General features: G+C 38.4%; 1 protein-coding gene across 1 annotated transcript; it reads right to left on the reverse strand.

Moving 5' to 3' along the window:
- Positions 1-11,217: 11,217 nt before the first annotated feature.
- LOC108372715 (DUF1676 domain-containing protein Osi14) lies at positions 11,218-12,036 on the reverse strand (the record flags this gene model as incomplete). Its single annotated transcript, XM_017628466.1, has 2 exons — positions 11,218-11,591; positions 11,831-12,036. Coding segments are annotated over 2 exons (580 nt in total), but the record flags the coding sequence as incomplete, so codon positions are not given.
- Between the last annotated feature and the right edge of the window lie 449 nt (positions 12,037-12,485).

The following is a 12,485-nucleotide window of genomic DNA, read 5'->3' on the forward strand; positions in this document are numbered from 1 at the left end:
TTTAATTGAGTTTTTGTTTATTCTAATCTGTTTTTTTGTTGTTGTGTTAATTAATTAATCCGTTTTATCGTGGGTTGAACACACACACACAGCACACACCGTTTGAAGGTTGAAATTGTTTTGTGATTGATTAAGTGCCAAGCACAGCTATTTATACGAGGTGAATCTATCAAACCGAATTGCAATGCGTCGAATTCAAAAGTATCGAATTTAAGGTGTAAGGTAGTGTCGTCGCCGCGACTTAGGCAATGCGTAATCGAAAAAGATCCAACTTTTTCCAATTCCTATTTTGTCTACTAGAAATCGGAAGGCAAGAAAATATGCAAACGCCAAAATGCGCAACAACAACAATACGCACTTGCGTTAACGGTAGGTCGACTTGGTCATGGCATGGGGGAAGGGGGTGGTGGTGGTCAATGAAGAAGCGGCAAGCACGCGCGCTATTGCATTATAAATAAGCAAAATTGAAATTGTCACTATTGAGCGCTACACAATGCTAAGGTAACGCGTATGCCTGCGACAATCTGGTTACCTCCGGCTAGCCACTCGATTGTGATTTTTGGACGCACTGTCCGTTGCTTGTCTTTTTGGTGTTTTTTTCGACATACATTTCCAAAGTAAAACAATTTCTTGTCCATAATTGCATGACTGCCAGCAGCAAAAACAACATTTACACTTTGCATACATAGTAGTACTTTTGTTAGTTAGGCTTCGAGTGCACAAATTCAATGTCTGTGTTGACTTCTTTACCTTTCTTTGGCCTTCTCAGTTGCTTCTTTCGGCTACATTTTATGCTTATGGCTGATTATGTGCGTAGTTTGTTTTTGTTGTTGTTATTATTTTTACACCCGCGTCGAATGAAAGGGAAGTCAGTCACCAACTCATCGCACACAGCCCCGGTAGTTGCCAGTCAAAAAGCATAACTTAGAAAAAGAAATATGCCATTTCAACATGAATTGTTGTTGCATTTTATTAGCATTAATATGCGTACTGCGTACAGGAGCCGTATATGTGTCACATGTAGAAATACATACATACATATGTACATAAATTCACCTGCCTACGCATGTACCTACGTGATTTTATTCAATTATGATTGCTGGACATCTGAAATTGTGTGTAAATACTTCGCTTCGCCACACCCCAGCACACGCACAGCTTGCTCCAAATTCTTTTTCATACATTGCGCCTAAGTGCCCACATACCAGAATTGATTTCTAGTTTTGTTGCTATGAAAGTTGGCGCTTTATTAATATTTTGACGGTGTTCCTTTGATGGCAATTACTTATGTATAAGTATGTATGTTGATAATGCGCAAATTCCTGCTATTATACGTTGTTAAACGGTATTTACGAACTATGTCTTTTACCAAGAAAAAATAGTACTCCCACTCCTTGGCCAACTCACGTTGCCCATCAACTCGCAATTTCAGGTAATTGACATTCCCTTACGCTTGGCTTTATGTTATTTTATGTCTACCCATCGTAGCTCAACGACCCAGATTCTCTTCTTTTACTCACGTTAAGTTGCTTTCGATTTCAATCATTTCTTTTCGTTTGCTACTTTTTTCGTGGTACGAAATATTTGTTGGCACAGACATACGAGTACACAAATAAAGTTTATTTTTGAATAAAATTGCCTTTCCACGAATACATAAGCAATAGGGCTGGGAGTTCTATCGGGATTTTTTGAATGTCCTGATAATCTGGATATTGAAAAAAACTGATTAAAAGGTTCGAATACCTGGATACCCAAATAAAATAATGAACGGATATTAACCGGATATCCAGATTTTCGAAAAAATAGGTGTTTGTGTATTAATGAAGTGTCCAATTTTTTATTTTGTACATCAATAGATTCAGTAATTTTAAAAATATATATATTTTACGAATCCGTTCAAGTCTTCTTCTTCTTCTTCTTATTTGGCGCTGTAACCGCCTAAGCGATTTTGGCCGAGTCCAAAACAGCACGCCAGTCATTTCTCTTCTGTGCTAACTAACGCCAATTGAAAATGCCAAGTGAAGCCAAGTCCTTCTCCACCTGGTCTTTCCAACGCAGAGGAGGCCTTCCTCTTCCTCTGTTCCCAGCATCGCGGCCCGCGTTGAATATTTTCAGAGCAGGAGCGTTTCTGTCCATCCGAACGACATGGCCAAGCCAGCGGAGCCGCTGAATTTTAATTCGCTGCACTATGTCTATATCGTTGTAAAGCTCATACAGCTCATCGTTAAATCGTCTGCGATATTCGCCATCACCAACGCGTAAAGGTCCGTAAATCTTTCGCAGAATCTTTCTCTCGAAAACTCCAAGAGCCGCCTCATCAGATGCTTTCATTGTCCATGCTTCCGCGCCATACACCAGCACAGGCATGATGAGTGACTTATAGAGTGTGATCTTTGTACGACGAGAGAGGACTTTACTTCTCAATTGCCTACTCAGCCCAAAGTAGCACTTGTTGGCAAGAGTGATTCTCCGTTGGATTTCAAGGCTGACATTATTATTGGTGTTAATGCTGGTTCCCAAATAAACGAAGTCGTCTACTTTTTCAAACTTGTAACTGTCAACAGTGACGTGGGTGCCAAGACGCGTATGCTCTGACTGTTTGTGTGCTGACAGGAGATACTTCGTTTTGTCCTCGTTCACCACCAGACCCATTCGCTTTGCTTCTCTATCCAATCCCGAGAAGGCAGAACAGACGTAGCCCTTGTTTTTACCGATAATATCGATGTCGTCGGCATACGCCAGCAATTGTACGCTCTTATAAAGTATTGTGCCTGAGCGGTTCAGTTCTGCGGCTCTTATTATCTTCTCCAACATAAGATTAAAGAAATCACACGAAAGGGAGTCCCCTTGTCTGAAACCTCGTTTGGTATCAAACGGCTCGGAGAGGTCCTTCCCTATTCTGACGGAGCTGGTGGTATTGCTCAACGTCATTTTACACAGCCGTATTAGTTTCGCGGGGATACCAAATTCAGACATCGCGGCATAAAGGCAACTTCTCTTCGTGCTGTCGAAAGCGGCTTTGAAATCGACAAATAGATGGTGTGTGTCGATCCTATTCTCGCGGGTCTTTTCCAAGATTTGGCGTATTGTGAATACCTGATCTATGGTGGATTTTCCAGGCCTAAAGCCACACTGATAAGGTCCAATCAGCTCGTTGACGGTGGGCTTCAGTCTTTCGCACAATACGCTCGATAAGACCTTGTAACCTATGCTTAGAAGGCTAATTCCGCGGTAGTTGGCGCGTATGGCGGGGTCGCCTTTCTTGTGGATTGGGCAGAGCACACTTAAATTCCAGTCGTCGGGCATGCGTTCATCTGACCATATTCTGCATACGAGCTGATGCATGCACCTCATCAGCTCCTCGCCGCCGTACTTGAATAGCTCGGCTGGCAGGCCGTCAGCTCCAGCAGCTTTGTTGTTTTTCAGCCGCGTAATCGCTATTCGTACCTCGTCATAGTCAGGCGGTGGGACAGCTACTCCATCATCATCGACTGGGGACTCGGGTTCGTCTTCCTCACTACTTTCAGCGCTGCTACCATTCAGTAGGTTATAAAAGTGTTCCCTCCACAATTTAAGTATATTCTGGACATCGGTCACTAGGTCGCCATTGTTGTTCTTACAGGAGTTCGCCCCGGTCTTGAAACCTTCCGTAAGTCGCCTAACCCTCTGGTAGAATTTTCGGGCGTTCTTCCTGTCGGCCAGCATCTCAAGCTCTTCGCACTCACGTATTTCGGCCTCTCTCTTCTTATTGCGGCAAATACGTCTCGCTTCCTTCTTCAGTTCCCTATAACGGTCCCACATGGCTCGCGTTGCGCCCGATCGCAGCGTGGCCCTGTAGGCGGCATCTTTTTTCTCTGCGGCTTCTTGACATTCCTCATCGTACCAGTTGTTCTTTCGGGCTCGCTGAAATCCAACTACTTCTTCGGCGGCGGTACTTAATGATCGGGAAATGTGGTTCCACTGCTCGCGTACGTCGGATTGTTGAAGAGTGCTCTCAGAGAGCAGGTGTGTGAGTCGAGTGGCGAATAAATTGGCCGTCTGTTGTGATTGCAGCTTTTCGACGTTAAGCTTTCCTTGCATTGTTGGGCGCACATTTTTTGCTGCACAGAGGCGGGTGCGTATCTTGGCTACAACAAGATAGTGGTCCGAGTCGATGTTTGGCCCTCGGAGTGTACGTACGTCCAAAACGCTTGAAGCATGCCTTCCGTCTATCACAACATGATCGATTTGGTTTCTCGTTTTTCGATCTGGAGACAGCCATGTAGCTTGGTGGATGTTCTTATGCTGGAACCTAGTACTATATATTACCATATTTCGGGCCCCGGCGAAGTCGATCAGCCTCAGTCCGTTATCGGACGTTTCGTCGTGGAGGCTGAATTTTCCGACAGTGGCGCCAAAGATCCCTTCCTTGCCCACCTTGGCATTAAAATCGCCAAGCACGATTTTGACATCGTGTCGGGGGCAGCGCTCATATGTACGTTCCAAGCGCTCATAGAAGAGATCCTTGGACGCCTCATCCTTCTCTTCCGTCGGGGCATGGGCGCAGATGAGCGAGATGTTGAAGAATCTAGCTTTGATGCGGATTGTGGCTAGACGTTCGTCCACCGGGGTGAACGCCAGTACTCGGCGACGGAGTCTCTCTCCTACCACGAATCCAACACCGAATTTGCGCTCCTTTACGTGGCAACTGTAGTAGACGTCGCAAGGCTTCACGCTTACTTTACCTTGCCCCGTCCATCGCATTTCTTGGATGGCGGTGATGTCAGCCTTTGTCTTCCCGAGGACATCAACCAGCCGGGCAGAGGCACCTTCCCCATTAAGGGTCCGGATATTCCAGGTGCATACCCTTAAATCATAGTCCTTTATACGTTTGCCGTGGTCGTCATCAGAAAAAGGGGGTCTCATCCGAGGCTGTTTGCTTCTTTTCATTGGGCGGGGTTTTAACGTGGCGGGACCCAAACCCAGCGCACGCGAAGTTTTACGCCTTCTCACTTTAGCTCGCTCCCAAACGGGTGTTTGGTTGCTACCCAGAGGATACGTGGATATAAATATCCGGACGTTGTGAGCTGCGATTTGAACCGTACGCACAAGAATCGCTTCTGGCCACTCCCAGGTGAATGGCAGTCAAAAGTTTTCCACTTCTGCGCACGGAACCGTCCTCCGTTCAAGTACTGTTTGGAATATGCGGATAACCGGTTATCATTTGTTCTAAATAAATGGTAACTGACATGCAGAATACAATGCGAAATTTATGGAGCACTGCTCGTTCCTTCACTCGATCAAGACGAGATGAGAACAACAGTAATGCAACTTGAAAACAACAAGCCCTCTGAAGCCGCCGGAATGATGTTAAGATCCGCAACATATACATAAGTAATCCGATCGCATGGGCGACGGGTACGGAACAAGATCTAATGACGAACTGTAACAGCTATGGTTGAGGACGCTCTGGACGTTTGCCTCGGTACCCAAGGGTAGACAACGACAGCTAAACAATTTTTGAAGTAAAACTTCTTTAGCGGCGGTTGGTTGGTTGGGAGTGAATTGGCAAATTCAATGGTAATTGCACACGGAATGGTTGGGGCTGAAACAAGTGCTTCTTGTGTGTATGTATATGGTATTAATTTAGCAAAAATTTGCTAACAAAAGGTTAAAGAATAACACTTAGAAAAATACCAATAGAAGAATGAAAGTAAAGGTGTCTACGTACATAATTAGATAAAGAAAAGGATAAAGGCAAANAAATTCAATGGTAATTGCACACGGAATGGTTGGGGCTGAAACAAGTGCTTCTTGTGTGTATGTATATGGTATTAATTTAGCAAAAATTTGCTAACAAAAGGTTAAAGAATAACACTTAGAAAAATACCAATAGAAGAATGAAAGTAAAGGTGTCTACGTACATAATTAGATAAAGAAAAGGATAAAGGCAAAGGTAAAAATAAAAATAAAAACAAAAACAAAGATGCGTAAAGATAAAAGCAAAAATGAAGACCAAGGTAAATTTAAACACTTTACTTTTATATATAAGGGCAAAGGTGAAGGGGAATATGTAGATGATAAACATTAAAGTAAAGACAAAGAGGAGGATGAGGAACCGATAAAAGTAAAGATGAAGATAGGGGAAGAGAGATTACAATAAAAGTAATTAAAGAGGAAAGGATATAGAGAGAACCACAGAGCCTCAATCTGGGAACTATTTTTAGGATTTTAAAAATTTTCTGGATTCTCACGATTTATCGATAAAATAGTCGATATTTTTATCGGTTTTGTTATCGATATTTTTATCAATTTGGCCATCGATATTTTCGGAACTTATCGATATAATAGTCGATATTTTTATCGATTTGTTATCGATATTTTTAACTATTTTATTATCGATATTTATGGATTTTGTTATCGATATTTACCGATTCTGTTATCGATGTTTATCGATTTTGTTATGGATTTTGTTATCGACATTTTTACCGATTTTGTTATGGAAATTTTTATCGACATTTTTATTTATTTGAAATTTTTTATCGATTTTGTTATCGATATTTATCAATTTTGTTATAGATGTTTTTATCGATATTTATCGATTTTTTTATTGATATCTTCGATTTGGTTATGGATATTTTTATCGATATTTTTATCGATTTTGTTATGGATATTTTTAGCGATATTTCTATCGAGTTTCTAATAGACTTTGCAATATTATTATCGATTTTGCCTGAAACATTATGGAACCATTTCATATCCTAAGTCTTTCGTTGACATAATCTACATAATTAGTATCTTTCAGTTCTTGTTGGATTAATTTCAATCATTGCAATTGTGAAAAATTTTGTTCTCGCTTCCATTCTTTGCGAATGGTCCGAGAAGACTTGTTGCCGTTTCGTTCTCTCTCAGATAGTTCCTTTTGAGGGAAAGTTCCTGAGACTTTTATTTCCGTTTAGTTATTCTCAAAACGTTCCGGAGACTTTTGTTTCCATTTTGTTCCCTTAAAAATGTTCCCGAATGTATTTTTCGCATTTTTTCCTCTTTGAAAACGTTCCACTGGATTTTGATCATATATAGTTCCCATTGAGAACGTTTTCGATGGCTTTGTTCTTATTGTGGATTTGGCTTTGAAGCGTTTTTGGGAATTGTAACTACGAGAACGAAATTTAGTTTCGATGAAAATGTTTTTAACAAAGTGTGATTGATCCTATAATGCCAAATTGAATTGACGTGATAGTACCATAAATGTAAGCTTTACTGAGTTGTCAATCACACCTTGTTGGATATACTAGGTTTAGATATGATCTATGATTTATGATCTATGATCTTTTGTTCGCGGTCCCTGATTTGAACAACCTTTCTGATATCAATTGCTCAGGCGGAATCTTGCATCATATCGAAATCCTCCTGAAGAAAGCTTTCAAATGGCAGTCTTTGTTTTTTGCAAAGCAGTCTAATACTACACAGACTTATATTTGTAGATTGTTCATAAGTACTCAGCAAACAAAATGCAATTTATATTTTCTAGAAAATGCCAGTTGTATAAGATTAACTAAGAGACTAAGTTCCTTTTAAAGATTGTCTCGTCATCCTTTGGCATGTGAAAATATTTCCTCCTAAAAGCTTCTGGCTTTCGGTCTATGTACATATGAACCTCTGTCTTTGTACGTATACAAATTAGAAGACTGCGAATTTTTATGCAAAATACGAAGCCTAAAAATATATACCACATAACTATAAGCAAAAACAAAATGTATGCAAATTGATACACTTTGCTTATAGTATTGTGGTACATATTTCTAGGCTCCGTATTTTGCATAAAAATCCGCAGTCTACATATTAGTCACTGAAGGTTTCAAATATCAGAAACTTATTTTTGAAAAATTATAAAAAGAAGAGATTGAATACTAGTACTAGGTGCTGAACCAGTCCAGTGTTGGCAGCACGGACCAAATACTTTAGAAATCTTTAAAACGCCCTTCAAAATGTCAACGCATAGCATAATAGTTCGCAATATATTCTACAATCATAGAGTTGGTTATTGTCGACAAAAGTGAAATGCCTTATGATTCACAAGTAGACACATTTACATACATATGTACATTAGGGTTGCCCAATTTTTTTTTCCTCCAGCCACACCCAAATCTGAAGAATATCGAAAATAAGTAGACATGTATTTTGTAGTTTGAAATCAATTGAAATTTACCCGTGCCGCCGGGGATTTTGAAGTCGGTTAATATTTACAGGAAAAATGAAAAAGTTGATTTTCCTATGTATTTTTGGACCAACCTAACGCACATACATTAATACTTACGTACATACGTACAAATTCAATAGTACAAAAGTATTTTGAATGCTTGGCAAAGTGACATTTGTAACATATTAAGCTACCAAACTTAGAGAGTGACAGTTTTTAGTGGAAACAAATGAAATTGTATTTAACGCACACTTCTAACAATGCCAACCTGCAAAAGCGTAAGCAAGTGCAAGTACTTACCATACATATGTACATATGCACGTACTCTTTGGTGTGTACATGTGTACGTATGTACATATTTATGTTCGTTTGCTCATTTGTAGATATGCAAATATCCATTTGTGGAATTGTCGAAAGAAAAGAAAGTGTTTGTTGTTGGCAGAGGTAATGGAAAACTAGCTGAAAGAGTAAATGGGCTTAGAGTACTTTAGAAAATGAAATAAAGCTACAAAGTAGTAAGAATTGTATGCGCATCGAATTGTAAATTATACAAACTAACTGGAATGTTGTGCATATCGCATTGAGTTGAGTGTATTTATTTGTTGATTGTGCTTAGTTAGACTTTTTATGATGTCGACTATGTCTTACCACGATGAGATGGATACAGATAATGCCGTTATAATTTGTTCATTGCACTTGAAGTGGTGCAGGTGATTTTAATGAAACTAATTCTGAAATATACGAGCCACTCTGTTGCGTTTGCCAGGCTTTTAACTTTCATTCTAGCGGAAAATTATGCTTACCTCAAAAAAGAACAAATCATTTTCTTACGTGTTATTCCTATGGGGGAAAAAACAATGTCGATGCTGCATCGAGAAGATTCATGAAGGATCATTACTATATCAAATACTAAAATTTGAGTCAGTTTCCGGATACCATTCATTCCATTTTAAAAAGCCAGACGAATCTTGGATCATTTTAACATCCTGGTTTTTTACCATTAGGTTTAACTGTCAATTATTTTGCATTATCTGGGCAAAAAAAAAAAAAAAAAAAAAAAAAAAGTTCGTGTGTTAAGTCTTTCGTTTCCTTAATTTGCAGAACTATATTTGAGTTCTTTTTGGATTAAATTTTATATTCAAGCATTTCAAACAAAAGCAGCGCTATAAAAAATTATAGGTAATTTCATTTAAATACGTAAACGCATCGTAACCACGTAAGCCTCGTAAACTTAATTTATTTTGTATGGAAAACCAGGTTATTTAGGAGGGTTACGGGGAATTTGTACGTTTACATGAATGCCCATAATATGTTTAAAGAGGCTTAACAAAGTCGATAAATCTGACTTATGATCGATTTAAAGTATTATAGCAATAGTCCTGTGTGCAACGTGAATCTTCCATTGTAAAAACATTTCGGCATTTTTGCCCCACTTCAAGCTTCAAGCGTTGCTTCAGGAAGAAGTTTTACAAGTCTTTGCCGGTTAAAACCATGGCTTCATAGTACACGGGAGAAGTGCGGCACTTTCACCCGTTCATTTAGACATTAAAATTAACATTGAAATGGTAATGGAAAGATTCGAGAGAAAGGGAAAATGGAGTCTGACATTTAAATTAGTGTGGTCGAAGTTCTGGGTGATATAATTCCAGCCTTAAATCGGCAAATATTATAAATAAGAAATATATATAAATATATATATATATATAAAGAAGAAATATATATATATATTATTTTTTTTAATGTTTAGGAGAGACGACGATATTTTGCTTTAATAGAAATGATCATAGAATAACCAAAAAAAAAGTAAAAAGAACTGAAAAACCATTCCAAAGGAACAGAAAACGGATCCTACGGAATCAAAATTGCAATATGGGCAAAAAACTGCAATATGGGCAATAAGTTGATAGTTTTGGCATAAAAAGAAAAAACTGAAAAACGAAGCGTACATTGCACTATGGGTAAAAATGTATGGCTTGAAATTTGGTTTAGATATGAACTATAGAGTTCTGAGTTTATCTATGAAAATTCTCGTTTTGAGGTGCTATATCACGTAGCCGCCATATACCAGATCTAGCCGACTTACATCAGCTTGGTTATTTTTAATGCTATGGTTTTGAAATTCCGTTTGTTTACGTAATATGGAGTTCTGAGTTGACCTACATACACATTTTTTTTCTTTGAATTCAATGCTATACTAGTTTTACTTTCATTTATTTTATTTCTATACAATTTTGTAACACAAAAATCAACAAATGAATAAACGTATATTTATTTATTTTCATTACATTACAACAAAAATAAAAAAAAATTAATTTTTGTAAAAACTTTTTAAAATCCTTTGTCATGCTATTTCGATATGACCTATTTCCGCCTCCACTTTTTTGAGTACCGTAAGCGTTCAAATTCCCGGTTCTCTTTGGAGCCGGACTCGACAGAACCGGTTATTTAAATACTCGGAACCTCATATTACTGGCGGGTGTAGATGTATAGCCAATTGAACTATTTGACAAGTTGTCACCTCCCTTAATCAAAATTCTATATACCCCACTGGTGAGGGATGACAGCATATCTTAAATTTTATAAGATATTTCAATTGAAAATCACTTTCAAGTATAATACATTAGTTCGATCTTTATTCGCTAAACTTTGTACATTTGTATTATATGTTGGGTAAAAAACACCACCATTTTTATTTTAAATGCGTACATCAAAATAAATTACATACTATGACTACGAAAATTTACAATTTTGTTACTACTTGTTCTTCGGTGAATTATGAAATTTAGTGTAAAAATACTTTTTCGTTGTCATTGATTGAATACTAAAATGAAATTTGTGCAGAAAATAAATACTCAAGTGCATTAGCAATTAAAATCAGTTATGTAAATTATTTAACTTATTACTTCTTTTTAATAAATTACTTACAACTATATACAAAATAAGCATAAACACAATTGGTATTAGGTAATCTTTAACAAAGGCACATTTTTGGCATTTCTTATGCAACATAATCGCTACACATCTGCTGCCGTAGAAGATTATTGCTGCTCCTGTGCTAGTTGTTGCTCTTCCTCAGCGGGCGCTTGTCCTGCGTATGCCAATTGTTGGGCATCCAAGCTGCGCGCATAAGGATATGAAGAGGCAGCTCCCGATGACCACCCACCAGTGTTGCTTGGTGACCAACTAGCAGCATTGTAGCCACCGCCAAGAGCGCCACTGAATTTACTGCCCAAACCGCCGAAGAAACGTGAGCCGCTAACTAGCAGAGCCAACAACAAAGCAATCTTGGCAACAATCACAGCCTTTGTGGTGAGCAGCGCCAAAGCGCCGAGCACAAGGGGAACAACAGTGAACAGTTTAGCGCCAATAGCGAGGGCAATGGGACCCATCATTTTCTTCAATTTGCCGCGGCCTAGAAAATAGAGAAAACATTTTATATAAAATAATATTTAAAAGCATGTCGATATAATATATTATATTGATGCGATGGCGTATGAGTAACTAAACGGCAAAGGAGTAAGAAGTTTGCGTGCATAGCAAGGCGTATGAGTTACATGCGAATGCATTTTTGATTATTTTCAATACGGCAATTTAATTGCATTGTTTCCACTGCTTAGTATAAGTAGCGTTTCTGTATGATATCTTACTTACCCTCATCAAGGGCACGTGCCATTTCCTGTGTAGCCTCAGCGGGAATTTTCATTTCCAGACTGTGCGAGCCCAGAAACTCGGCAGCATTTTGCACAGCAATGTCTACCAAACGTCCACTGCGTTCTTCTGAATTTTCAGGCAATTGTGCGTAGATATCGTTTTCACTTAAAGCTTTGCCGCTGCGCGCCATTGGCGATGAGGAATCTCTGAAGATTGTAAGAAAAAATTATAGGTGATAAAATATGCGAAGAGTTTTAGATTTATTTTTTTTTTTTTTCATAAAATGCATTTGTAAATTGGAATATTCAAATATTTGCGATTTTATCGTAAGCGTCAAAAGGTAAATTTTACACGAGAGGTTTTTTTTAATTCGCCCTTAAGCAGTGTACAAAAATTTATTTGGATTTAAATGGACAACAATATTATTGAATGCTGGCTTTCTAATAGGACTATTTATTTTTTGCATACCTAATTTTTCCTGGACATGCTGAGAGTTGTGTTGTATAATCTGGACATTTATAAACGAAGAAAATTTTAAGGATCGTTTGCAGCCAATTAGCAGATTAGGCACCACATATTTGTTTTGTTAGACGTTTGTTGCATCTACTCAACATGTTGTCTTCGTAGACGCTGTGCTCATTCCCCTCTCTAATAA

Source organism: Rhagoletis zephyria, unplaced genomic scaffold (genome assembly GCF_001687245.7).
Source record: "Rhagoletis zephyria isolate East Lansing unplaced genomic scaffold, Rhagoletis_zephyria_1.1 Rzeph_scaffold_05992, whole genome shotgun sequence".
Taxonomy (NCBI): Eukaryota; Metazoa; Arthropoda; class Insecta; order Diptera; family Tephritidae; genus Rhagoletis; species Rhagoletis zephyria.